Source organism: Notechis scutatus, chromosome Z (genome assembly GCF_049901735.1).
Source record: "Notechis scutatus isolate UNSWTSFEM ecotype Mainland chromosome Z, rNotScu1.2, whole genome shotgun sequence".
NCBI lineage: Eukaryota > Metazoa > Chordata > Lepidosauria > Squamata > Elapidae > Notechis > Notechis scutatus.
The window spans coordinates 132,725,885-132,753,400 of NC_142025.1; the positions used below are offsets into that span (position 1 = coordinate 132,725,885).

Below are 27,516 nucleotides of genomic sequence, written 5' to 3' on the forward strand. Positions count from 1 at the left end.
GGAGGCTGGAATCGGGAAATAAACAGCGAAACCTGATCAGAAGGAAAGGAACTGGAGATTGCCCAGGTTGATTGACCAACTATGGAGCTTTTGGTGGATCTCAAGAGTTTGATATCTCCCCTGGAACCTTGGTTGGTGTAGATCACCTGTAGCTTTCTTTTCCTGAAGACATCTTATTCCATGGAGAAATAGGACAAGCCAGGTCCTGCATGCCAGCTCTTTCTCTGGCCTTTTAAACCTGCCTGAAACCAGTGAGACCAGCATCCTGGCTTGTAAAATCTCCCCAGTCTAACCAGCCTGAGGGACAGGCCTTCCTAGACTCTTCTAGAGATTTCATGGCTTCATGTCTTCCTCCAGGAGCCCAGAGGAAGAGCCCCTTCGCAGCCCTTTCCGTCTGACTCCCCCACCAGCTTTGGGGGATGAGTACTATCCTTTTGGGGGTGAGGGCCAGCCCTCCTATGTGGGGGAGGCTGCTGCCGCTGGAGCTGCTGGGGAAGGGGATTCCGAAGAGGTGGATCTGGGGGTGCTGCTTCAGAGGAAAGAACAGGACTTGTTGTTGGCAGCAGAATTGGGAAAGATGCTCCTGGAACGTAATGAGGAACTGGAACGACGCTACGATGAACTGATGAAGGAACATTTGGAAGTCAAAGAGGTGAGGCAGGTGGCTGGAATAAGACAGGGGAAGAGCTGATATGGACTGAGTTTCTTTGGTCAGATGCAACACTTGCTAGGGTTAGGGTTGGGGTTGGGATTAGTGCTGGGTTTGGAGTTAGGGTTGGGATTGGGGTTAGGTTTAGGGTTGGAGTTGGGGTTGGGATTAGGGTTGGGGTTGGAAATAGGGTTGGAGTTAGGACAGGTTGGGATTAGGGTTGGAATTAGGGTTATTGAGGTTAGGGTCAGGTTTGGGGTTGGGATTGGGATTAGGCTCCATCATGTGGTCTCGGTCCAGTACATTTGCTAGGTTCCTATGAAAAGAAAAAGGGGGTCTCAGAGATGGGGATTTTCTCATGGGCTCTTCTGTATTGTCCTTTCTCGCCAAAGTTACGGATTCAGAATCCTATAGCTCACCCCTTGTTGCCATCCTCTCCTTGAACCCTTTACCCTGCCTGCTTCCCGGGTTTCTATTTTCATCCTTCTCACCCAGCGTTTATCGCTGGGATTTCACTGGTCATCTACTACGCTCCAGCAACCTTCAGACATCAGACCATATTTTATTCCATGTTTACCTCTTTGATTTCTTTCCAGGATGGAGATAATACATTTAATTAAAAAAAAAAAGTCTTAGGTTGCATCAGGACGTTCGTTGAAGTAGGAACATTCTACAGGTAGTCCTTGACTTACAGCAGTTCATTTAACAACCATTCAAAGTTACAACGACCCTGAAAAAAAATGACTTTTTCACACGTATGTGGCCATTGCAGCATCTCCGTGGTCAGACGGTCAACATTCAGAGTTCTTGGCAACCAACTCATATTTATGACGGTTGGAGTGTCCCTGAGATCATGTGATCCCCTTTTATGGCCTTCCAACAAGCAAAGTCAATGGGGAAGCCAGTTTCACTTAAACAACCATGTTACTAACTTAACAACTGCAGGATTCACTTAACAACGATGGCAAGAAAAGTCATAAGATGGGGCAAAACTCACTCAACAAAATGTCTCACTTAGCAACATATATTTGGGGCTCAATTATAGTCATAAGTTGAGGACCACCTGTATAGTATTTTTCTTCCATAGGTTTTCTCATAGGAAGGGTAGCAGTTTGACCTCTGTGGCGATACCCATGGCTCTACTGCTGTGTCTCCACACCCTTCATTCTGAGCACAGGTGTGTGCCAGCATCCCTGTTCACTCCCTCGTATTTACACCTACTTTTATTCAGCACCAAGTAATCGATTTCAAAGTTTCTCGTGTTGATACTGCTTCACGCTTTGCTTTTCTCCCTTCTCTTTCATCATTTAATCTTTATTTGTTTGAATTTATGAGCTGCCCAATTCCTACTTCTGGGTGCGCTGGCCCAACAGTGGCAGATTTGCCTAACTCTTTGCAATGGAAGAATTATACAGTAGCCTCCTACAAGCTACGGATAAACATGAACTTGTGACATTTAGGGTGGAATCCTGAACAAAATAAACTAGAGCGCAGGTGGGTGAACCAGCTGCATGTAACTCCACAGTGTGTTCAGGTGAGTGAAGCAGAGATGGTGAGGAAAAGAGGCTGTGAGAAATGAAATCCAAAACCCTATACAGGTACTTTAGTCCTCAGTTTATGACTACAATTGGGACTAGAGTTTCCATTGTTAAACAAGATGATTGTTACGTGAGTTGCACCCAACTTTACAATTTTTATTTTTATTTGCTATGGCTGTTACATGAATTACTGCAGTCGCAAAGTGAATCCCATGGTCGTTAAATGAACCCAGCTTCCCCCACTGACTTTGCTTGTTAAAAATCAGCTGGGAAGGTCACAAATGATGATTACTTGACTCCAGGATGCTGCAACTATCCTAAATATTTGCCGGTTGCTTAGCACCCAAATTCCTATGACAATGGGGAGGCTGCGAGGACAAGTCATAAGTGGTCATAAGTGTGAGGACTGGTCATAAGTGCGAGGACAAATCATAATCTTTTTCAGTGCCGCGGTGACTTCAAATGATTGCTAAACAAATGTAAGTTGAAGACTCCCCATATAATCCGTCGCAACATAACTCATTGATGTAGACAGGATTGTGAAATTGTCTTCTGGAGTTGTTTGTACAAGAGTTACTGGAACAGCGCAGCCACCTTTGCTTCCTAGGGTTGCCTGCGTCTTATCCCCCCGATCATGATTCACACAGTTTCATCCCGCTGCTTTCCATGTCACAAAACATGAGAATCAGGAGGGGTTTTTTGGGGCAGTTGTTCATCTCCTCCCCTCCCAAAAGCTGTTTCAGTACAGAATTGCAAATCAGAAAACATTTCCACTGAGCTTCAACACATGATTTAACACAGTGGCCCCCAACTCCCTCGGGCTGTGGAGCTGCACCGGGCCGTGGCATGCCAGAAACCAGGCTGCGCAAGCAAGCAAAGCTCCAATCCGCGGGCTGCAGGCAGCATGTTAAACCAGGCCCTCGCCAGTCCGCGGAAAAACCTCTCTCCAGGGCACCCAGTCCCTGGCGCCCAAAAGGGGGGCCCGCTGACTTAACAGGAATGTATTAAGTGGATTTAAATTGTACAGCTCGTCCTCAGCTTATGATCACAAATGAATGGGAGGGACCAGGATTTCCATGGCTAAGCAAGGCAGCCATTAGTCGTAACCTATTTTGTGACGTTTTTAAAAATCATAAATCATCTGGCTTCTTCCATTGACTTTGCTTGCCAGAAGCTGGCTGGGAAATGGTCGAAAATGACAATCATAAAACCCCAGGGTGCTTTTAAAGACTGTTATTTGGCACCTGATTTCAATCCCGTGACCATGAAGGTGCTGCAGATGTGAGGATGGGTCCCAAGTCACTTTTTCATTGCCTTTGTAACTTCAAACAGTCGATAAATGAATGGAAGGGAAAGAAAGCACGAAGGTTTTAGACCTCTACTCCAAAGATTGGACAACCATTTGTCTGAAATGGTGTAAAGGTTTCCTGCCTGAGCAGGGTGTTGGACGAGAAGTCCACCAAGGTCCCTTTCGTGTTATTCTGTTAAAACATTACCTGTTGCTTCAGCTGACCCCATACCTAAGGCATTGTGCCCCTTTCCAGTGAGGATGGGTAGAATAAGTAAGTAGAATGGAACAGAACGGAACAGAACAGAACAGAATAACAAAGTTGGAAAGGGACCTTGGAGGTCTTTTAGTCCAACCCCCCAGCTGAGGCAGGAAACCTTATACCATTTCAGACAAATGTAGATCTAGTGTTTCCCAGATATATGTAGGATATCCAACATTAGGCCTTGCAAATCTGAAAGGTTGCCAGGTTGGTTTTCTTGAAGCTGTGCCTACCACATAAACATTATTAGCTCTAACATGGGAATTCTTGCTTAGCATGTGAAGCAACATTGGCATCTGCTGGAATCATCTCTGTTTTTCAGAGAAGCCTCGCGTGCTGTTTTTCAGCCCATTCCCTTCTTTTCCTTGCAGATAAATTTTGCCTTCTTAGCCTCTCATCTCCCCCCTCCCTGCCGCCCCCAAATATTCTGCTTCTGGAGTCCTTAACCTTGAATGTAACCGGCACCAACTAGGGAATTTCTGGGCATGCTACTGGCAGAACCAGTTTGGCCCAGAGGAAGGCATCACAAAACCAACATGAGTCTGCTACCTGGGTGGATATAATTACCTAAGAGGGAAAGAAGGATATAAAAGTGAGTGAAACTGGCAATAAAAGAAGTGAGAAAGCACCCAGCATGAGTCACTCTGTTTCCACAGAACCTCACCCACTAATGTTGGTACCCAACTATTTCTGCACCGGGCTGTGTAGAAATAATTGGGCTCTTTTCAAGCCATGGCAGCTACAACTTTACGACACTTTTGAAAAACAATGTTCTTTTGCTGTGCCAAACCTGCTTGACTGTTGTTGGTGCGATCCTGTTAGGAGATCTGCCTTCTCATACTTCCTCCAGGTGTGTCTGAATGAAGTAAGATTCCTTTAAGTACTTTTTTCCTTGGCAGGTATTTGCATTTTATTGGCATTGCCTAGGGAAGCTGCCGCAGCGGAAGTTGAGAACCTCTTCTTAGGAATTCTATACCCTGTGGAATCTGTTGCTATAACTTGATTTCCAGGAAAGTTAAATAAAAATCCAAGAAAAGGAAGGAAAAATGGAAAAAATTACAATAGCTTTAATTATCACTAGCTGACAAACAAAACAAGCTGCAGTTGGTTTACTCTCAACCACTAATTAGTGGATTGCTGGCAGAAAACGAGGCAGCTAACCTCGTTGGCCTGATTTTTTGCTGGCAAGCAAGGAGCAAGTTGTACCATTGTGGTATATTGGCACATACAGTGAAGTCTCCATGCAAGGTCAGATCCACTCTGGGATCATGTCACAGCAATAGCACTTAGACTTATTACCGCTTCACAGTGCTTCAGAGCCCTCTCTAAGCAGTTTACAGAGTCAGCCTCTGGCCCCCAACAATCTGGGTCCCCATTTTACCCACCTCGGAAGGATGGAAGGTTGAGTCAACCTTGAGATTTGAGTTGCTGAACTGCTGGCAGCCGACAGTCAATAGAAGTAGCCTGCAGTACTGCATTCCAACCACTGTGCCATCACGGCACAGTGTTACAGGGTTGTTGGGGGTAGTCCTTGACTTAAGACCACAATTGGGACGAATTTCTGTTGCTAAGCAAGGCAGTTAAATGAGTCTTGCCTGATTATTATTTTTTTTGCAGAGGTTGTTAAGAAAAAATGACTGCAGTTGTTAAGAGAATCATGCTGTTATTCAGAGAATCTGGCTTCCACCATTGATTCTCCTTGTTGGAAGCCATCTATGAAGGTTGCAAGTGGTGATTACTCAACCCTGGAACACTGCAACAGCTTGGTCTAGTGGTTAAGGCACCAGGCTAGAAAATGGGAAACCTTGAGTTCAAATCCCATTTTAACCATGAAAGCCAGCTGGGTGATTTTGGGCCAGTCACTCTCTCTTAATCCAACAGGGTTGTCGTGGGGAAAATAGAAACAGGTGTTTTGAATATGTTCACCACCTTATTTGAAAAAGTAATACATGTGGAATACAAACAAACAATAGTAAATGAATGTTGATTGCAAAGTGCCTTAATTTTGATCATGTGACAATGGGGAATGCGGCAACAGTCTTAAGTGCGAGGACTGGTTATAAGTCACATTTCTCAGTTCTATTGCAACTTTGAACAATCACTAAATGAACAGTTGTCAGTTAAGAACTATTTGTATAGAGTGGGGTTTGCTGTACCTTGAGGCATTCTGTGGTAGATAATCTTGCGAGGAAATTCGTGAATAGGACTGACTTCCTCTATGGGAAAAGGGATTTACAGTGCATTAGGGGTTACCCTACCACGAGGCAGGGCCCTTGGGAGTTAATCCTGGGAGGAAAATGATTGCTGACGCCTCATGTTGTCAGATAATCCCTGGAAAGCTCTTCCAACAGTGCCTAAGGTAGTGAAGAGACTAACAAGTGTGACTTCTTGAGAGCAGGAGGGATCCCTCTTCCACCCAAATCACTAGGGCTGCCCCATGGACCTTCTGCCTCTCCGTAATAGACCTTTTCCTTTCCTTGTGGGACTTGGCTGCAGAGTCAAAGATCATGATATTTCTCTGTGTCCATCCGCATGAAAGACTAATGAGGCAGGACCTTTTTCCTATATCCAGAAGTTGGTTGGATTAGCCATTGAAACTTAATTCCAGGTGATCTCCACCATCGCAGCCAAGGCAACTGGCTGGTTTAGGGAGTCATAAGGTAGGCCAGATGGCATGAGTCAATCTGCCTTTTGTTTTATGTCCTTAAACCCTTCTGTCACAGGGCCTGGCAGCTTCCTTAATAACAGGAAGATCCTCCTGTTTCTGGTGTCCACTGAGATGTTGCCTTTAAAAAAATAAAGAAAAGAAAGGGTTTCATTCATGAAGCTTTTGACAAACCGACATTTGCGTTCAAGAGTCTGGAGCTTGTGGCATGCCGTATTCAGATCTGTTGACTGTAGGGTGTCCACCATCTGGTGTCCTCCAGATATAATAGACTGCCCTTCCAGTATTTTGGCATCTGATTTTGCAGCAGATCTCTAAAAAGTCAGATTTTTATAGAGAAATGAAGTGTTATGGAAGAAACTGACAACCCTGAGTCTGAAAGAATTTAGCCTGAAGTCCTGGAAATTGGGAGGGCCATTTAGGGCCGTGATGGCGAACCTATGGCATGCGCACCACAGGTGGCACACAGAGCCATTTGTGCAGGCATGCAAGCCCCAGCCAAATTTACTTGCACTGCGCATGAGCGTGCCTCTCAGCTGATTTTCGGCCCCTTTGAGGCTTTTTTCGCCCTCCTGGAGGCTCGAGGGAAGCCTCTGCAGCCTCGGGAGGCCGAAAAATGGGCCTTCTGGAAATACCGGAAGTGCTGAAATGGGCCCATTTTCAGCCTCCAGTGGCTCCAGAGGCTTCCTTTGAGCCTCCAGGAGGGCAAAAACAGGCTCAAATGGGCCAAAGATCAGCTGGGAGGCACGCGCATGTGCAGTGCAGATAAGGGGGCGGGGGCACATTGCGTGCGCATGTGCAGCGGGAGTGAGGCACATTGCATCGTGGGTGCCGGCGCATACACATTCGGCACACCACTACAAAAAGGTTCGCCATCACTGACTTAGGGAGATGCCGCACATACTGTATAATGGATAATGAGGTCCTATATCCCCGTGCGAAAGTCTAGTAGCACAAAAGCCCAATTTGGTAAGAATTTTTGCTAATAATTAAAAATCGCATCCTGAAAATATTTCTCTTTCCAGTTGAAAAAAAGCATTCATGGGTTATATCTGAATACTGTATTCTGAATAGGGAAGATTGCTTACCAATTGTAGATCATTTTGCTTATGTCATAATGGCCCTTGATATCCAACCATCCTCTAATTCTTCCTTAAAATCACCCTATGAGGTAGTCCAATACAGGTAGTCCTCAACTTATTACCACAGTTGTGCCCAAAATTTCTGTTGCTAAGCAAAACAGTTGTAAAGTGACTTTCACCCTACTTTATGACTTTTTTGCTTCAGTTGTTAAATGAATCACTGCAGTTGTTCAGTTAGTGACAGGGTTGTTAAGTGAATCTGTTGACTTTGCTTATCAGAAGGTCGCAAACGATGACCACCCTGAGTCACTCTCAATGAACCAGTTGCTAAGTGTCTGAATTTTGATCACATGATCATGGAGTTGTAACTGTGAAAAATGGTCATAAGTCACTTTTTTTTAAGTATCGTTGTAACTTTGAACCATCACTAAATAAACTGTTGTAAGTCAAAAACTACCTGTACCAGAAACTTGAGTGCCTAATAGAAGGCATGATTTGAAGTCAAGGTTTTCTGGATCCCAAATCCCATTCTGGATCTTCTTCTACACCAGCCTTGAGTCTCTCCTTCTGGCCATTACATCTCCTGCTTTGCTTTCTTGTAGCATCTTGAACAAGAGAAACACGAACTCCGGAGGCACCTTGAATCAGGCCGGGCAGAATTTGAAACCCGGACAGCAGAGCTGGAGGCTGATTTGGTGACCGCCCAGGTCCAGCTGGGGCAGAAGCGTCTAGAACAGCAGGACACCAGTCGAGAGAGCTCCCAGGCAGTCTTGGACCTTTCAGAACAAAATCAACGTCTGGTGGAACAGCTCAGTCAGGTGAGGTGGGACTTGGACAGGGTTTCCTCTGCCCAGAGGTGGTATTCAGCAGGTTCTGACCAGTTCTGGAGAACCGGTAGCGGAAATTTTGAGTAGTTTGGAGAAGCGGCAAATGCCTCCTCTGACTGGCCCCACCCCCATCTATTCTCTGCCTCCCATTGAGTCCCAGCTGAGTCTTATTTTGTTGCCCTGTGAGAACGGAGCTGGAAAGCAGGTTAGTGAGGTGGGGAGGGAATGGGGATTTTACAGTATCCTTCCCCTGCCATGCCCACCAAGCCACGCCCACAGAACCTGTAGTGAAATTTTTTGAATCCCACCACTGCTCTAAATTAATCTGTGATTCTGTGAGCAACTCAATCTGCCTGCCTGCTTTGCCTGCTTTGAGTAAAAGTTGCTCTTTTTAAGAAAAAAAATCAATATTTACATAAATATTTATAATATTTACATAAAAGCCATGCCCACCCAATCACATGACCACCAAGCCACACCCACAAATTAGGCCCAACCCACAGAACCAGTTGTTAAGAAATTTGAATCCCACCCCTGCACCGCACTAATTTTATTTGTGCAATAGATCAGTCAAATGTTTCTTCTGCTGCCAATTCGGTGGCAATGAAGGTAAAGGGGCAAAACATGACATTTATGAGTGCAATCTAGTAGGTTTGGTTCTCGATGTTCTTGTTAAGAGAAGAGGAAGCTTGGCTAAAGGCCTGTATTGTAATATATTTTAGCATGCTGTCATATCCAGCAGTTGAGAATATATGAAGTTCAGGGTTGAGCTGACAAGTTTTTTATGTTCTCTGGGCTTGGTTGTTTTCCTGAAGATGTTTATTACCCTGCTAGGAAACAGAAAAACAAGCAAGAACTCAACACTGAATATGAGTGAACCGGATTAGAGTCTAGGGTAGTTTTCAGGTGAATCACTCGTGTTAAAAAGGGTGCAAAATGCTAGGGGATTTTACAAGTTTCAGAGGCAAGTACGAGATCGCTGAATGAGGCACCCCTCTTTTAAAACGCCTCACACCTTGTTTAATCTGCTGGTTGCAGAAATGCACAAGAGAAGGAGGATTCAAACCACTGAAATTTTAAAAAGTACGTATCAGTCTAGCTACTGTAAATCTTAAAATAAACCAGAGTGGTCAGCCTTGCTGAGTTCACAGACCTTCACTGAATCCCATCCCTCTTAAAAAGGGCTGAATCCATCAGTTTTACTCAGAGGAGAGAGAAGTAAGAATGGATGGTTTTATCAAACCCTCGCAAGATGTCATGCATAGAGTGACTTGGTTGATTTGGGGCAGCTGTAGAAATTGAAGAAATAAATAAAATGGATATAAATATTTCAGCTTTTCCCAGAAGCTTCTGGTCTAGAAACAAGAAGAATAGAAATCCCAAACTATTGAATTGACAGAATTGTAGCTATTGGTAGGGCTCTGGGGCGTTAAGCTGGAAATGTCCTAATCTCTGGTTATTAAGCAATAGATTGTCTGAAACGGTGTAGAGTTTCCTGCTTGAGCGGGGGTTGGAGTAGAAGACCTCCAAGGTCCCTTCCAACTCTTGTTATCCTGTAAGTATCCCTAGCTAGAATTTTGTGGATAGTGGCAGGGAGCGAGAAGTAAAGGAATCTTCCCATAGCAGATGCCTTCTAAGTGCTGAATTACAATTTCCATCGTCCTATGCCACCCATGGAAAACCTACCAAGCCTCTGCCTCCCATCTACCTCAAGCAACAGAGCTCATGGTGTGGATGACGGAGGTTGTAGCTCACCAACATTGGGAAAAGTCCTAGGTTCCCCCACAGGCAGGGTGAATGATGTTAAACTAGTTTTGAAATGGCGATTTCCAATTTCAATGCAAATAAAAATTCATTCTCACTACAGTGAATAGAATGTGCCAAGCTAGAACGAAAAACGTCACTGAGTCACATTATGTTGTTCCTATAACAGCACCAACCAGACTGACCAGATTCTAGCGAGATAGGAATCTAACCAGAAGTAAGACAAGAAAAATCAAACAAGGGAGATAAGGGTTCTAAAATACCTACTCCCTGCCCTTAAAAGTTAAATGAAAAGATGTGATAGATTTAAAAAACCATTTAAAAATTAAAGCCATTGGCCTGATTCTTTTTGCATTTCTGAAATTTGTTAATGGGATGTAAAAGGTTATTTTGTAAAATGGACAATTACATTGGTTGGTGACACACAGCCAAAGAATTATTGAAACTGAGTAATGCTCCCTCTCTCTCTTACTAATATGTGATATTCTTATCAGTGTCCAATATTGCTAACAAACTATCCAAAAAGTTGTTTGATTAAAATATATTTGTGAAAATGTTTATTTTCCTTTTAACATTCAAGCCTACCATCTGTTCTTATCTTTGGAAAATTAAGGCAATGTAAAGCATGCATATCTTGGAGATGATGTTAAGGATGTTAAGGATGTCTTAGGACAAAGGTCAAACCATGTCTCAACACAAACTAATAAGAAAGTGGGACCCAAATATGATTTCTTTCCAGAAACAACATCCCATTGAAAGCTTGTAATTCAGCTGCAGATGTTCATGTCCCAAATCATTAAATTGTTAAGGAAAGACATTTTTTATATATGCTAACAATACGTTCTTCCCTTAGATAACTAGAAAGTAGACATCTCACACCGTTCCTGCATGAACCCGAGTATTTGGTTGCGTAGGTAGTTCTCATCTTGTGACCAGTTGCTTAGCAACCATTCAAAGTTACAATTGATGTACAGGTAGTCCTCGACTTACGACTATAATTGAGCCCAAATTTTCTGTTGCTGAGACAGTTGTTAAGTGACCTTTCTTGCCACAATTAAGTGAATCCCTGCAGTTGCTATATTAGCAACATGATTGTTAAGTGAATCTGACTTTGCTTGTCAGAAGGTCACAAAAGGTGACCCTATAACCTGGGACACTGCAACCGTCATAAATATGAAACAGTTGCCAAGGGTCTGAATTTTGATCACGTGACCAGGGGGATGGTGCAATGGTTGTAAGTGTGAAAAATGGTCGTAGGTCACTTTTTTCTGTGCTGTTGTAACTTTGAATGGTTGCAAGTCGAGGACTGTCTGTACCTGGAAGCTACTTACGACCCAGATTTGAAGATCTGACAGTCACCTCCCCCCCCGCCCAAGTCCTGCGTCTGAACTTCAGAGGCTTAGACATTGGACCCCACTGGTCAACTGCTTGTGTTTTACAATGGTTTTGCCAAAATTCAGTAGTTACTTCCACTTTTTGCCATAACTGCACCCGTCGTGAACCATTGGTTTGCTTAATAACCGTGGTGTTTGCTTAGTAACCGTGGCAGCTGCTCTATGATTGCTGTGTCAGCTAAACAACCATCACAAAAGAGATTGTAAAATTGGGTTGGTCACATGACTGACCTATTTTACGACCATCACGACATACGAATCTGATGGGCAGGGTCTATTATAGTCGTAAGATGAGGACTGCTCACCATTTTGCATAATCCAGAGCCAAGAATTGCATGTAAAAAGAGGTTTAAAGGGATCCTTTCTATTGTCAAAGCCAATAACCAAGAGCTTCTCTGCTCCACCATTTACAACAGGTAACTCACTTGGAGCAGCAGCTCCAGGAAAATCTGATTGGGTTACGTGCAGAACATCGGACTCTGACCCTTTGCAACGCTGAGCATGCTGCCCGGGTGCAAAGTCTGCAAGCTGAGGTAAGAAAAAAAGACTGTTGATTAATATCTCTCTTCGGGCTATAGATGCCAGGTGGGTAAAAGACTGTAACCCTTTCTTCTCCACCATTCTAGGAGTGTTATTGCTTAAACTGAAAATGTTTGATTTAGTGCATGGTAAATTGGTAACTGATGACTCAGAGCTACTGTACCAGGTAGATCTGGGCTAAAAAAATACTGACAACCACCTGATGGCAGCACAGACTTGGTGTTTTCTGCCATTTTGCTGCCATCTAGAGGTCATTGCAATTCTGCAGCCCTCATCTAGTAGCCATAAAACAATTCTTCCTTCTCTTTCCAAATGTTGCACAGCAGGGATTGCCCAGAGCTAAAAAAAAAGACATGTTTATATTCAAGTTGGTCTTCCTTCCCTCTTTTATCTTTTATGTGCATGATGTGCTCCATATGATCAAGAAGCGGGCATGTGTGCTCACTGCTTGTGCAAACAGAGCTGCATATGTGCTTGTCTACTGCTCACGTGGAACCATCCCCTCTCCGATCCGTAAAGCTGAAAAGATTGGGGAACTCTGCAACAGCTCCATGTCTGTCCTATCTGAGCATCTGACTTTAATTATCACTCTGAAAGTCTTCATCTGTAGAGACAATAATCAATCTTTGAGTTCCTTCAGCTCCTAATATAGGTAGTTGATTATTAGCACGATGCCCCAGAGGTGGTATTCAGCAGGTTCTGACCAGTTCTGGAGAACCGGTAGTGGAAATTTTGAGTAGTTTGGAGAACCAGCAAATAGCACCACTGACTGGGCCCACCCCCATCTATTCTCTGCCTCCCATTGAGTCCCAGCTGATCGGCTGGCTCTTCTTTGGTTGCCCTGCACAGCAGAACAGAGCTGGAAAGCAGGTTAGTGGGGTGGGGAGGGAATGGGGATTTTGCAGTATCCTTCCCCTGCCACGCCCACCAAGCCACGCCCACCAAGCCAAGCCACGCCCACCGAACCGGTAGTAAAAAGATTTGAATCCCACCACCGCGATGTAGCCTAGGTCATTCTTTTCCAGGATTCAGGAAATGCTGGACAATTTGGAGTCTCTGTTTATATTTCCTACAAGGTCCTTGAGCGTCACTCTGGAGCACCTTGGGTAACTCTCCCGGAATCCTCATAATCCTCTTTCTCTGAAACCCCTGAGAATTACTGTATTAATCATGAGATGATGCCCAGTTCTCAAAAATGGCTGATGGAGCAGCAGGGTTGGTTATATCAAGGAAAGTGTGCGGCTCCCTGAATGGAGGCCATTTTAAGAAGTATAGGTAGTCAACTTATGACTACCATTTGTTTCATCACTGTTCGAAGTTATAACGGTGCTGGAAAAAAACAAGACTTACGACCAATCACAGCGTCCTGCAGTCATACGATCCAAATTCAAGATCTTGGCAACCAGCATCTATTTACAAAGATTATAGCATCCTGGGGTCATATGATCACCATATGTTACCTTCCCAGGTAGCTTTCAACAAGCAAGGTCAATGGGGAGAGCCAGATTCACTTCATTTTCTGTATCCTGCACAGTAATGGATTTGCGAGCTGTGCAGATGCAGATAGATAAACTCCACAAAACATCCATAAAAAAGTACATTTATTGGTTCCTCAGGTATCCTCATAACTCACATTTGTGACAAAGTTCTTCTTTAATGACCAATCCTTTGTATATCTGCCTTGTAGTAAAAGATGGTTATCTCCTAACCCATCTCATAGCGATAGAAAGCAGCTGCCATGAGTTAGAGAATTCAGGCAAAAGTGAGGAAAACTCCCCCCAACCCATGGAGGGTTAAATTAGTGACCAATCAGGATTACAGATGTGGCCACGTGACATGAACTACATTTCCCAGGATACCTTTAACTACATTTACCATGATGCATTCCCTTAAGGGGACAGCTCATAATTCCTAAGTAACTACCGTGTTTCTCATATAATAAGGCCGGGTCTTATTTTTTTTTGAGCCCCGAAAAAATGGCTAGGCTGTCTTTTTGGGGGTGACTTAATTCCCCCCCCCTTGCATCTTCAGGCGGGCGGGCAGCGATGGCTTGGATGTTGACCTCGGCATTGGTGGGGCACTTCATATCAGGGTCAACGCAGGCAGCACCATATCCGGGCGTGCAACAAAAGTACTTCCTAACGGCAAGCCCCCCCCACCATTCCCCCCCATTCGCATGTTTTAATATAGGCCTTAATTTGGGGGGAGGGGCTTAATTTCATTTCATGTCTATAAAACATGCTGGGACTTCCTATTGGGGGAGGCCATATTGTTGGAGAAACAGGGTATCCAATTCCCATAGACTGGCTGGGACAGCACACTTTATGACCATGTGATTTGCTTAATGATTCTGGTCAAAAAGTTTTTAAAATCAGGAGCAGTCACATGATGACTCACCTAACAAATGCACTGCTTAGTGATGGAAGTTCCAGTCACCATTGTGTTCATAAGTTGAGGACTATCAATGTTACATTAACAATTTTACATGCAGAGAAAGATGGGAGGATGAAAACTTGTATTTGAGGGTCCTTGGTGCTCTCTGAGCTTCGTAGATTTTTTGAAGATGTTACATTACCCAAAATAGATAACATCATTTGTTACAAACCTGTATTAGGAGCCATGAAGGTACAGTGGTTAGGATGCAGTATTACAAGATAACTCTGCCTGTTACAGCTGGAAGTTTGATCCTGATCAGATCAAGGTTGACAGCTTTCCATCCTTCCAAGATTGATAAAATGAGAACTCAGATTGCTGGGGGCAATATGCTGGCATTTGTAGACTGCTTAGAGAGTGCTGTATGAAGCAGTATATAAGTCTAAGTGCTATTGTTATTAGTTCTTCAGTTGGTGCAATCTCTTACTGGTATGACAAATGGACAATCTATTACCCAGTCTGGGTTGGGAACCACACTTTGGTGATATCTGTTATTTAATGTCTTTTTATTTTATTTTATTTTAACAAAGATAGGTATGCAGTGTTATTCCAGATTTTCTGGGTTTGAAAGAAAAATATCCTACTTGTCCCAAACCAAAAATGAGACAATGGACTGACTGAGCAGGGAACGGTGATATGGGGCTGATCTCCTTTCTTCTTATGCTCATCTCTGATCTCTTCCTTCGCAGAATTGTCTGCTTCAAGAGCGGAAGCAAGATATGGAGAAACAGATCCGTCAGCTTCGCGAGGAGAATGAAGCTATCCAGGCACTGGTGGACACGTTACACGAGAACCTCCTCCTTGTACGCAAAGAGAGCAGTGAAAAGCAGCTGCGGGTATAGTGATATTTCTACTTGCACATCAATGTTATGTTGCAGGGGAACGATGGCCAATCTTGAAACTGAAGGAACGAAACAGAAGGAGATATGAAACCACTGGTAGGAAAATGAGTCACCCAGGGTTGGTTATGCAAAGAATTAGGAAGAAGAATTCCATGAAATTTGGGCGGAAAACCTCTTCCCGGCAAGCTATTTTCATCCCCTCTTCTTCCTGTTTCTCTTTCCATCCAAAGTTTAAACAGGTAGAAGCGGAAGCTGAGGAACTTCGGACTGCCAATAGGCGGCTCCAGCATCAAGTCAAGGATTTGAAGGAAGAGATCCATCTGCATGAGTTAGATACCTCTGTTACCTCCATCCAATCTGAGATCGAAAGCAGTTTAGGCGATGCCCCAGGAGCCCCCGGACAGACACCAAAGGTAAAACAGAAGGATGCAGCTGGGAAGAGAGCTCAGGTTCCCTTTTTAGTTCAACCGGGGATATTTTCAGTGTCAAAAGATGATTGTAATTTGTATGCTAATTTGAGGGAGTGCAGAGCGTTTACACATATCTGATTCATTACAAAACCTTCCCAAATGTCTATGGAGATTCTCAGTCATGGTTGTCCCAAAGGTGCTTTTTCAAAACTAGAATTTGTTTTTCCTTGAAGACATTTTGCTTCTCATCCAAGAGAAGCTTCTTCAGTTCTACCTGCATGAAGGAGAATTCTCCAACATTCAGACAGAACTGAAGAAGCTTCTTGGATGAGAAGCAGGGGTGGGATTCTACCAGTTCGCACCTATTCGCTAGAACCAGTTGTTAACATTCTAAGCAGTTCGGAGAACCGGTTGTTAGAAGAAATTACTGGCCTAATCCTGTAAGGAAGGCAGGAAGGAAACATTCTGGTGTTGCTTACAGAAACTGCATCTCCATTAACCCTTATTACATTCTTGGCAGGACTAGACTTCCTATCTCTGGAACTTCTCTCGAGTTTTTTCCCCCCCTTCTTTGCTGGTACTTTGCTTGTGTGGAGTGACCATTTCCACACTTACGACTGTTGCAGCATCCCCACAGTCATGAGAGGCCAGGCGAGGACATGCGTGCCTCAATGTGAATGATGTTGAGTTGGTCACGGCCAGCCAGTAATATGACCACCAAGCCATGTCCACCCAGTCACATGACCACCAAGCCACGCCCACCAACTAAGCCACATCCACAGAATCGTTTGTTTAAAAAATTGAATCCCACCCCTGATGAGAAGCGAAACGTTTTCAAGGAAAAACAAAGTCCAGTTGCCTTTTGGAAAAGCCTCTTTGGGGCAACCTTTCCCACCCTTTGGGTATGTAGATAACCCTCGATTTACAACCGTATACCAATCCTTGACTTACAAGTATTAGTTTAGTGGCCGTTCAAAGTAATAATGGCCCTGGAGAGTGACTTACAACTGACCCTCACACTTATGACCCTTGTAGTATTCACAAAAATTCAGATGCTTAGCAACCAGGCTATACTTGCAATAGTTGCAGCATCCTGTGGTCCTCTTAACAACCAGGTCTAGCGAATAGGTGCGAACCTGTAGAATCCCACCCCTGTTTTGAATCTAGCTTCCCATTGATTTTTGCTTGTCAGAAAGTTGTAAAAGGTGACCACATGACTCCAGGGCATTGCAAGTATCATAAATACATATCAGTTGCTAAGCATCCAAATTTTTATCATGTGTTGCAATGGTGGGATTCAATTTTTTTTTTACTACCGGTTCTGTGGGCCTGGCATGGGAAGGATACTGTAAAATCCCCATTCCCTCCCCACTCCTGGGGGAAGGATACTGCAAAATCCCCATTCTCTCCCCACCCCATTAACCTGCTTTCCAGGTCTGTTCTCCCGTGCAGGGCAACAAAAGAAGACCCAACTGATCATCTGGGATTCAGGAGGCAGAGAATAGATGGGGGTGGGCCCAGTCAGAGATGGTATTTGCCGGTTCTCCGAACTACTAAAAATTTCCGCTACCGGTTCTCCAGAACTGGTCAGAACCTGCTGAATACCACCTCTGATGTGCTGCAACAGTTGTAAGTGTGGAAAACAATCATAAGTCTCTTTTTTTCAGTGGCATTGTAACTTTGAATGGTCGCTAAACAAATGGTTATAAGTCGAGGACTACCTAAAGTAAGGACTACCTATAGTCCACCTCAAAGTCTGCTTTTTAGCACTAAGCTTTCTCACTCTTGGGCGGTCATCTGTTTATCTGCTTTAGTCAATCGGCAAGACTGGTTGCACTCCAAAGAAGGCCTCTCCGAGACCGGAAGAGAACCTCTCTGAATACACCAAAAAGGTTTCGGCCTTGAGCTATCAGCAGCAAGACATCCTGGCCCAGAAAGAAATCGAGATTGCGAAACTCCAGGATCAGGTAACCTGCGCTGTACTTCTCTCTTGTGGGAGGGCAATGTCTCGTGTGGCTTGGGGGCCGCACGTTGCTTGACATTTTCCTCTGTTCCCAGGTGACTTTGCAGCACGTGGAGCTCAGCGGTTTGAAGGCCGAGATAGAGAACCAGAGACGGTTGTACCAAGAAAGCAATCGGGACAAGGCCTTGAAGTTCGCCGTAGCAGACCGGGATGAGGCCATAATCAAGTGAGCTCTGACAATTTGCTTTGCCAACCCCATTGATTTAAGTACTGGGGATCCTTTGACTCAGAGATCGCCAACCTTTTGGACCTCAGGGACCACCAAACTCATAATTTTAAATCCCAGGCACCACTAACCAGTTCTGCGGGTGTGGCCTAATTTGTGGGTGTGGCTTGGTGGTCATGTGACTGGCTGGGCATGGCTTGTATATAAATATTATAAATATTTATATAAATACTGATTTTTTTTATAAAAAAGAGCAACTTTTACCCAAAATCAGGCAAAGCAGGCAGGCAGATTGAGTTGCTCACAGGATCATTCAGTGATCTATCTATCTGCCATCGGCTAGCTCAGTCTCTCAAATTTGCTTGCCGTGAGTCTGCACTGAACAATAGAAGCTTCAGTCCTTTTAAGCTGTGCTTTAAAGCAGAACCGAAGAGCTAAAGACTAGCTAGAAAGCAAGAAATCCAACCATTTCCTGCTTCCTACCTAATCTAAATCTCCCGGCACAGCAGAACAAATGATGGCTGGAAAAAGGAAAAATAGCAATTTAGCAGGCAAGTTTGCTGGGTAAGGAGTGAGTGGGCGGGGAGGGTTCCCGCGGGCCATGTGAGCAGCGTAGCCTTATGTTTATGCGCAGTCTGGATTAATTGTTTCGGGGGGGTGCTCTGGGGGTGAGATTTCTCTGCGGCCCACCAAAATTTTCTTACGGCCCACCAGTGGGCCGTGGCCCAGATTGGCAACCACTGCTTTGACTTAACCATCGTTCACTTAACGACCATTCCAAGTTAAAAGAAGTACTGAAAAGAGTGTCATGACTGGTCCTCGTACTTATGATTGTTGCAGCATCCCCGTAGTCATGTGATCAAATTTGGTGGTCGGCAACCAGCCTGTGTTTAGAATGGTTGTAGTGTCCCAAGGTCATATGATCATCTTTTGCAACCTCACAAGCCTGCTTCTGACAAGAAAAGTCAAGGGGGGAAGCCAGATTTGCTTAAGCAAATCCATATGATTCACTTAACAACCATGGTGATTCACCTACCAGCTGTGCCAAAAAAGTAAAACCGGGTGCAACTCATTTAACAATCGCCTAGCCTAACAGAAGTTCCAATCCCAATAGTCATACATTAAGGACTATCTATATAATCCCTTTGCTCCTGATACTATAATTGCTGCTGGTTTTGTTGCCTGTCAAAGCAGTTGGACCAGCCTGTCTATCTTGGGGAGGCAACTTTCAAAGTCTGAGGCAGCCATTTACAAAGGCATCTCATCTGGAGTTATTAGATTGGGGAAAACTGAGTTAGACCCAACCATGTGGTCTCACTGACAAAGCAGATTAAATGAGACCTCCATCTTCCAAGGCTGTTTACCAGAGGCTCATGTTTCTTAACCTTGGCAGCTTTAAGATGTCTAAACTTCAACTCCCAGAGTTCCCTAGCCAGGCTGGCTGACTGAGGAATTCTGGGAATCTTAAATCTGCCAAGGTTGAGAATCGCTTTTCCATGGCAAGAGCTATTATTCTTCTCCATCCCAATTAGAGCTCCGTGATTATGTGAGAACAAAAGCTACAATTTGTACTTTGTTGCAAATACAATAAAAAATAATCAAAGTCATAATCTCTACCATTGCACTGATGATGTTACATAGTTTGGGTAATGAAATGTCTGCAAGAAAACAATCACGCTTAGAAAGCACCAAGGACTCCTCATTTCAACCCTAAGCTACAAATATTCTCCATTATTGCTACCATTGCATTTTCTTACAGCGAGTGGCCTTATTTATGATGATGTTGCATTACTGCGAGGGTTTAAAGGATGGAAATGAGACCTTGGCAGAAATCTTTAAGCATCAGCCTTGAATCTTTCCAATTTTAGCCAAATTGTGCTCCTTTTCTGCTTATCAAAATTATTCAACCTGAATAAATTTGCTGACTTCACCATACACTCTGCAAAGGTTGCTTTTTTGAGCAACTGTAATGTTTATGGCTAGTGGGTTAATTAATAACGTTAAAACCACACCATTAACGGAGTTGCCAAACAATAACACCAGGTTTGAAGTCACTGTATTGATACTATCCGATCAGAAGATCCAATTGAAAATGCTGCCCATTCCCTAAAAATAACATTTTTATAGCATAGCACCAGGTTATATCAGAACCAAAGGAGAATCCACCATGGACACATTTAGCAAATATTACAGCAACTACCAGCTACCCAAAATTAAATATCACAAATTTATGACATCACAAAATAATGTCTACTCAGAAAGGTGAAAATAAACTGGAGTAAAGATGACAATTCTCTCTATTTTTGTAATAATATAGGAAATGGCCTTGGGAGATCAGTCAAAGAGATGCTTCCTAGGGACCGGTCAGATAAGAGGGAACATAGCCTACAGCTGCAAAATGGGTGGAGAAAGAGATAGGAAGGGACCTTCTCTAGTTTCCCAGGCTGTCCAGGAGACGGTGGAAGATTATTTTTTTCAGATTTGCAAGTTTTCTTCATGTAGTTTTACAATAAAATAGAATTTGTGTTTCCTGTCTGGTTTACTTGGAGGGCTGACATCCATTTTGCAAATCTGAAAACACAGGTAGTCCTTGACTCACGACTGTTCATTTAGTGACAGTTCAAAATTACAGCGGCACTGAAAGAACTGACTTATGACTGTTTTTCATACTTACGACTGCTGCAGCATATCCAGGGTCACATGATCAAAATCCACCTGCTTGGCAATTGATTGGAGATTGCAAAAGGGGATCACAAGACCCCGGACACTGCAATCGTCATAAATGGGAGCCAGTTGCCATCTGAATGTAAATCATGTCACCATGGGGATGCTGCAATGGTCATAAGTGTGAAAAATGGTCATGTCATTTTTTTCAGTACCGTTGTAACTTTGAAGTGTCACTAAATGAACTGTTGTAAGTTAAGGACCAATTCTATTCTATTCTATTCTGTTCTGTTCTGTTCTGTTCTGGTTATTCTATTCTATTCTATTCTGTTCTGTTCTGTTATTCTATTCTATTCTATTTTATTCTATTCTATTCTATTCTATTCTATTCTATTCTATTCTATTCTATTCTATTCTATTCTATTCTATTCTATTCTATTCTATTCTATATATTATAATATAAAATAATAGTGTGGTGTAGTGGCCTAGAGATGGAGCTCTCGCCTCACAATCAGGAGGCTGTGAGTTTGATCCTAGGTAAAGGCAGATATTTCTGGGCACACTGAGAACAGATCTGCTGTACAAAACTCCGCATTGGTGACAGGAAGGGCATCCAGCCATTAAACAATCTACTAGCTCCATTCAGTTGCCCAGAGTCCATCCCGGTGACTGACCCAGATTGGATCCTGCAACATTATTCTGGGACCTGTATATTTGCCTTCATTCATGACACTGTCATTCAAGTGAAAGCTGTCTTTTGCATTTGAGTGATGGGGATTTTGTTAATGCCGACAAGTGTTCTGGTAGTGCTCCAGATGATTGTCAACACTTTTTTTTTTCCTACTAGGAAAGGCGAAATAGAATTGGAATTGGCAAAAATCTCCCTGGAGCGAGATTCGCTGAGCCAACAGTTACTGCGTGTCATTCGCCAGAAGATGGCCCTTTCCCAGGAATTGGAAGCCTGGCAGGTGAGTAAGCAAATATCAGAACCATCAGGAAACACGTCCTAACTGTTAATCCGTTTGCAAGCTGTGAGCCTTGTGTCAGGAATGGTAACAATCCCGACGCCCCCTTTTTAAAAATTCCCATTCAGATATAGCTTTGGCTCCTTCATTTCCAGATGCATTTTTGACATAGCTTGAACTGTGGGAATTTTTATTCCCGGCTTGTTCCAGGTTTACTGAATGAATCTGATCCTTTTCAAAATAGGAAGCGGGAAAGGCCCAACAATGGGATATAAAAAGGGGGGCTTGCAGGGAAGCAAATCCAAAAATAAACATTTACTGAAGCATACAGGTAGTCTTCTACTCATGACAGCAATTGAGCCCAAAATATATGTTGCCAAGTGGGACATTTGTTAAGTGTGTTTTGTCCCATTTTATTAAGTTATCAAGTTATTAACTGGTTATTGAGTGAATGTGGTTTTCCCCATTGCTTGTCAGAAGGTCACAAAGGGATCACATGACCCTGGGACCAGTGATGGGATTTAAATAATTTAACAACTGGTGCGCCCAGGGTCAGGTTGGCTGTCATGGGAGATGTGGCCCAATCCTGTCCTCAGCTCCGCCGCACATGTGGGACAAGCCTCCCGCAGTGGCCAACCTGACCCTGGGTGAACCGGTTGTAAATTACCACTATCCCCGCTATCAAAGTGGATCCTGGGCACCACACTGCGCTGGCAACAGGCAACAGAGCGGCCAGCATGAGGGAAGGAGGAGGCAAGGCAGCCTTCTCAGAGGTGGTATTCAGCAGGTTCTGACCAGTTCTGGAGAACCGGTAGCGGAATTTTGTGTAGTTCAGAGAACCGGCAAATACCACCTCTGACTGGCCCCACCCCCATCTATTTTCTGCCTCCCGAGTCTCAGCTGGTCGACTGGGTCTTCTTTGGTTGCCCTGCACAGGAGAACGGAGCTGGAAAGCAGGTTAGTGGGGTGGGGAGGGAATGGGGATTTTGCAGTATCCTTTCCCTGCCACACCCATCAAGCCACGCCCACCAAGCCAAGCCACACCCACAGAACCGGTAGTAAAAAAAAATTGAATCCCACCACTAGGCCTTCTCCTTCCCTTGCCTGGGACATTACAACCGTCCTAAATATGAACCAGTTGCCAAGAGTCTGAATTTTGATCACATGACCAGAGGGATGATACAACAGTCATAAGTGTGAAAAATGGTCATAAGTTACTTTTTCCCGTGCCATTTGAACAGTCACTAAATGAAAAGTTGTAAGTCCAGGACTCCCTGTAATTAAAAACAAATGAGTTATAGGAAGGGTTAAGATGTTATTAGTTGGAAAAAAAAAAGAGTACGAAATAATGATGCAATTCTATTATTGGGAACAAACTGTGCCATTTCATTTCCATGAAGCCCTCCCCAAAAAACCCACAGCCATCTTTTTTACCTTTGCCTTGGAGCATTAGGGGCAAAAATTCCTTACACATGGGCGCCTCCGGGAGCAAAATTGTGCCTTTCATTCAAAATAACAAGTAGTCTTGGACTTACAACCGTTTGTTGAATGATCGTTACAAGTTACAAAGGCACTGAAAACAGTGACTTAAAGGCAGTCCTCACACTTATAGGACAACCACCACAGCATCCCCACTGTCACGTGATCCACATCTGGGCACTCTGCAACCAGCATGTATTTATGTGGGGAAAGAACCGTGGTGGCACGGTGGTTAGAATGCAGTATTGCAGGTTAACTCTGCTGACTGCCGGCAGTTCGATTTTGACCGGCTCAAGGTTGACTCAACTTTCCATCCCTCCGAAATTGGTAAAATGAAGACCCAGATTGTTGGGGGCAGAGGTGGTATTCAGCAGGTTCTGACCAGTTCTGGAGAACTGGTAGCGGAAATTTTGAGTAGTTCAGAGAACTGGCCAATACCACCTCTGACTGGCCCCGCCCCCATCTGTTCTCTGCCTCCCATTGAGTCCCAGCTGATCAGCTGGGTCATTCTTTGGTTGCCCTGCACAGGAGAAGGGAGCTGGAAAGCAGGCTAGTGGAGTGGGGTAGGCATGGGGATTTTGCAGTATCCTTCCCCTGCCATGCCTACCAAGCCACGCCCACAGAACGGATAGTAAAAAAACCTGAATCCCACCACTGGTTGGGGGCAATAGGCTGACTCTGTAAACTCTTCAGAGAGGGCTATAAAGCGGTATATAAGTCTAAGTGCTACTGCTAGTGATACGTATGATACGTTGCACTGTGCCAGGGTCATGTGATTGCCATCTGCAACGATTTCCCAGCTGCTTCTGACAAGCAAAATCAATGGCGGAATCCAGATTTGCTTAACGATTGCATGATTAATGTAAAAACTACCTTGAGTCACTGAACTGTGGCAAAAAAGTCATAAAATCATTGCGTGCTTAGCAATGGAAATTCTGGTCCCAAACGTGGTCGTAAGTTGAGGACTATCTATATTGCAAGCAGATGGACCCTTTTACACGAAAATGGATTGGAACAGCATATCTGATATTACTCCAGAGATACTCAAGAGAGGATTTCTGGATTCTACTTCACATTGATCAGAATATTCTCTCTCTTTTTTTCTTTTCTTTTCGGCTTACAGGATGATATCCAGTATATTATTCACCAGCAACTTCTCCAGAAACAGCAGGAAGAACGCCACTGCTTTACCCCACCACCAAAGCCACCGACACAAGGCAAGGGTCCTGAATTATTTCGGGCTGGTGCCAGCATGCCCAGTGGCACGGGCTTCTTCTCATTCTTCCGGAAAAGCTGAATTGTTGAAGGTGTGGAACTTCTAATATGGCCGAAGGCAGGAAAATGGGTGAAGGGAATGCGAAGGCCAGACTGGATGTATAGCAGACTCCTGTTAGGGACATCTTGTAGGGACAGGGGCTGAATGAGTTCAAGAGCCTTTGAAGCAACTTTGAATCCATCTAGGCCAAGAATTTGTTCTCTTATTCTGTGTCCCACTCATACAGATGTTGGAAAAAATGGGGTTATGCTGTCAGCTCTCCTGGGTTTGAGACCCGAGCTCCGCACAATGGAATGAGCTCCCATTACCTGCCTCAGCTCCTGGCCACCTACCAGTTCAAAATCATGCAAATGCTAGTAGATAAATAGGTACCATTTTGATGGGAAGGTAATAGTGTTCCATGTGCCTTTGGTATATAGCCATGCTGGCCACATGGCCACAGAAATTGTCTTCAAACAATGCTGGCTTCCTCAGCCTAGAAACTGAAATAAGAGTGCTCTAGAGTCGGACTTGACCGACAGGGAAATCTTTACCTTTTTTTGCTCCAGGTTCTTCCCTGATATCATGCTTGGTTGAATGCATCCCAGGATGCATTCGTAGAGGAATCCATGCCAATTATGGCTCCAGGAATTCCTTTATAGGCACCTATAACATAGCAGTAGAATGTAGGCCATTGGAAAAGAGACAGGAACTGGGGATGGGAATATGGTTGTCCATCCATACTTCCACAGAGGAGCATCTGTAGTTCTTTGTTAACATGTGAGAGCCTTCAAGGTTGGCAGCATGCCAGTAGGATTCCTTGCCTTAGTTAGCAAGATCTTGGCGTCTCAAGGCATGTTTAGGGCATCCCATTGAATCACAGCTTTGGGGTGGTGTCATTTGGTGATACATGAATTTCAGTCGCATTTAACTTGGAGCAGTTGGAGATTTCATGTCATGGAATCATCTAATCCAGGGATGCCCAACCTTGGCAACTTTAAGACTTATGGACTTCAACTCCCAAAATGCCCTAGTCACTATGGTTGACTGGGGAATTCTGGGAGATGTTCAAAGGTCTTAAAGTTGCCAAGGTTGGACTTCCTGATCAAACTTGTAACATCACCATGAAGCCAGATGCTTTTCTGATATTCAGACCAACAATTCCCAGCTGGCACAATTCAAATACTGTTGAAGACCATCCAAGAAGTAACCACAAGAGCTTGGTAGAGTGCTCCTGTCTGAAAGTAGGTCAAATCAAGTGGATGGCATCAGTTGACCAATTGACTGAGCTGACTAAAATCATGCAATTAAATGCAATTCTCTTTTAGTAGTTATACTGGATTGTAAAACACTGACATTGGGTCTGGTCTTTCTTTTAAAACACATCTAGGTTTCCAATAGCAGTTGGCCAATCTCTGCTCCAAGTTCTAAGATCACCCTCTTCTGGTGAATTGGAGACATGACTCAGGATTATTCCAGAATGGCAGGTCGAGACATCTACAAGTCCCAGCACCTGGCTTTTGATGGAATGGGCCTAGAAACATGGCTTCTGATTTTCTCCACTTTTTCACAGAATCAAGATTGGTGGGAAAGGGCATATTATTCTCACATCACTCCCTTGCTAGAAGAAATAGATTACAGGTAGTCCTTGACTTTTAACCATTCATTTAGTGACCTTTCAAAGTTGCAATGGCACTGAAAAAAGTGGCTTATGACCATCGTTCACATTATGACCATTGTAGCCTCCGCTTGGTCATGAGATCGTATTTATGATGGTTGCTGTGTCCCAGGGTCCTGTAATCACCTTTTACAGCCTTCTGATAAGCAAAGTCAATGGGGAGGCCAGGTTCACTTAACAACCATGTTACTAACTTAACAATTGCAGCGATTCGCTTAATAACTGGCAAGAAACATCGTAAAATGGGCACACACAAATCACCTAACAACTGACTTGCTTAGAAATGGAAACTATGGTCTCAGTTGTGGTCATAAGTCAAGAAAGACTTGTAATGTTCACTTCTTTCAAGTGGGAGGCAACAAGTGGCAAAACAGGAAGGTCCCTGGAGGAGGGAAAATGAAATCAAGATGGCAGCTTCAATCCTGCAACCGCCATCTTGAATTTTTGACCCACGTCCCATGGATATCTCTAGCAAACCGTTCATCAAAGCAGACCCTGTTTTATTTTTCACGATTAAAAAAAAAAGGTAATTTTCCCTTGGGTTGAGCTCAACCGCTAGTAGCTATGTAGACACATCTGTTTTCTGGGAAGCATTGGGTTAAGCCTCAAAGTTCTCTTCTTGCCTTAAAGAATGAATACTAAAGAATGTATCCAAGGTTTTGATATTTCAGTAGGATGGATAATGGAAAATAAAAGGGAATTTGGGCCAGATTCTTAAAATCCAGACAAGCAGAGGACAAATGTTGTGAATGCAATGACATTGGAAGTTTTTAAGAAGGAATTGGACAGCCATTTGTCGGAAATGGGCTAGGGACTCCTGCCTGAGCAGGGGATTGGACTAGAAGACCTCCAAGGTCCCTTCCAACTCTTAAAAAAATATTTTATCAATTCCACCGGAAATAGTAGTGCACAGCAGCATAGGCATAAGAGTCTTCCTTCAAAATGCACCAGTATTATACTCTGCAATGAATTAGAGCAGAGGTCTTCAAACTTGACAACTTTAAGACTTGTGGACTTCAACTCCTGGAATTCCCCAGCAGCATGGCTGGCTGAGGAATTCTGGGAATTGAAGTCCACATGTCTTAAAATTGCTCAATTTGGAGATCCCTACATTAGGATGTCATCTTCAATAAGATCAACCTATGGCAGCCTCCCTCTGGCTGTGTTGGGAGTGCAAATCCCAGACTTCCTAGCCAAGACTGCCATATTCCTGGGAATTCTGGATGCTGTGGCCCAGTAGAGGGGGTGTGCTTAAGCGCACCAACGTGCCTACCGTCCCTGTCCTATTGTGTTTTTTTTTCTTATTCGTATCCATTTCATATATTCATGACCATGTGTATACTTATACCTGTTATCTAATAATTGCTTGACACAATGAAATAAATAAAAATAAAGTATTTCTCAACTTTGATATCATTTAAGATGTGTGGATTCAACTCCCAGAATTCCTTAGCCAGTCATGCTGGCTGAGGAATTCTGGGAGTTGTAGTTCCACAATCTTAAAGTTGCCAAAGTTGATAAACACTGCTGTAGCCCCTACTCATCCAGAGAACATCAGATTGGGAAAGGCTGACTGAGGTTTTCTGAATAAT

The 27,516-nt window shown here is 43.8% G+C and overlaps 1 protein-coding gene across 1 annotated transcript; it reads left to right on the forward strand.

The window, feature by feature from the left end:
• On the forward strand, positions 1 to 26,476 carry BICDL2 (BICD family like cargo adaptor 2). The gene is made up of 10 exons (XM_087948070.1): positions 1 to 652; positions 8,087 to 8,302; positions 11,886 to 12,002; positions 15,132 to 15,278; positions 15,515 to 15,697; positions 17,509 to 17,661; positions 17,753 to 17,883; positions 21,395 to 21,515; positions 24,115 to 24,298; positions 25,637 to 26,476. Exons 1-9 carry the CDS (start codon positions 344 to 346, stop codon positions 24,286 to 24,288), a joined length of 1,551 nt encoding a protein of 516 aa, XP_087804196.1. The 5' UTR covers positions 1 to 343; the 3' UTR covers positions 24,289 to 24,298; positions 25,637 to 26,476.
• The last annotated feature ends 1,040 nt before the right edge of the window (positions 26,477 to 27,516 follow it).

Excerpts from the sequence above, each read along its gene's own strand:
- BICDL2 (XM_087948070.1), top strand. The coding sequence starts at position 344 with ATGTCTTCCTCCAGGAGCCCAGAGGAAGAGCCCCTTCGCAGCCCTTTC. Across the intron at positions 17,662-17,752 it reads TTGCGAAACTCCAGGATCAG|GTGACTTTGCAGCACGTGGA; the intron begins GTAACCTGCGCT and ends CTCTGTTCCCAG. Across the intron at positions 21,516-24,114 it reads AGGAATTGGAAGCCTGGCAG|GATGATATCCAGTATATTAT; the intron begins GTGAGTAAGCAA and ends TTCGGCTTACAG.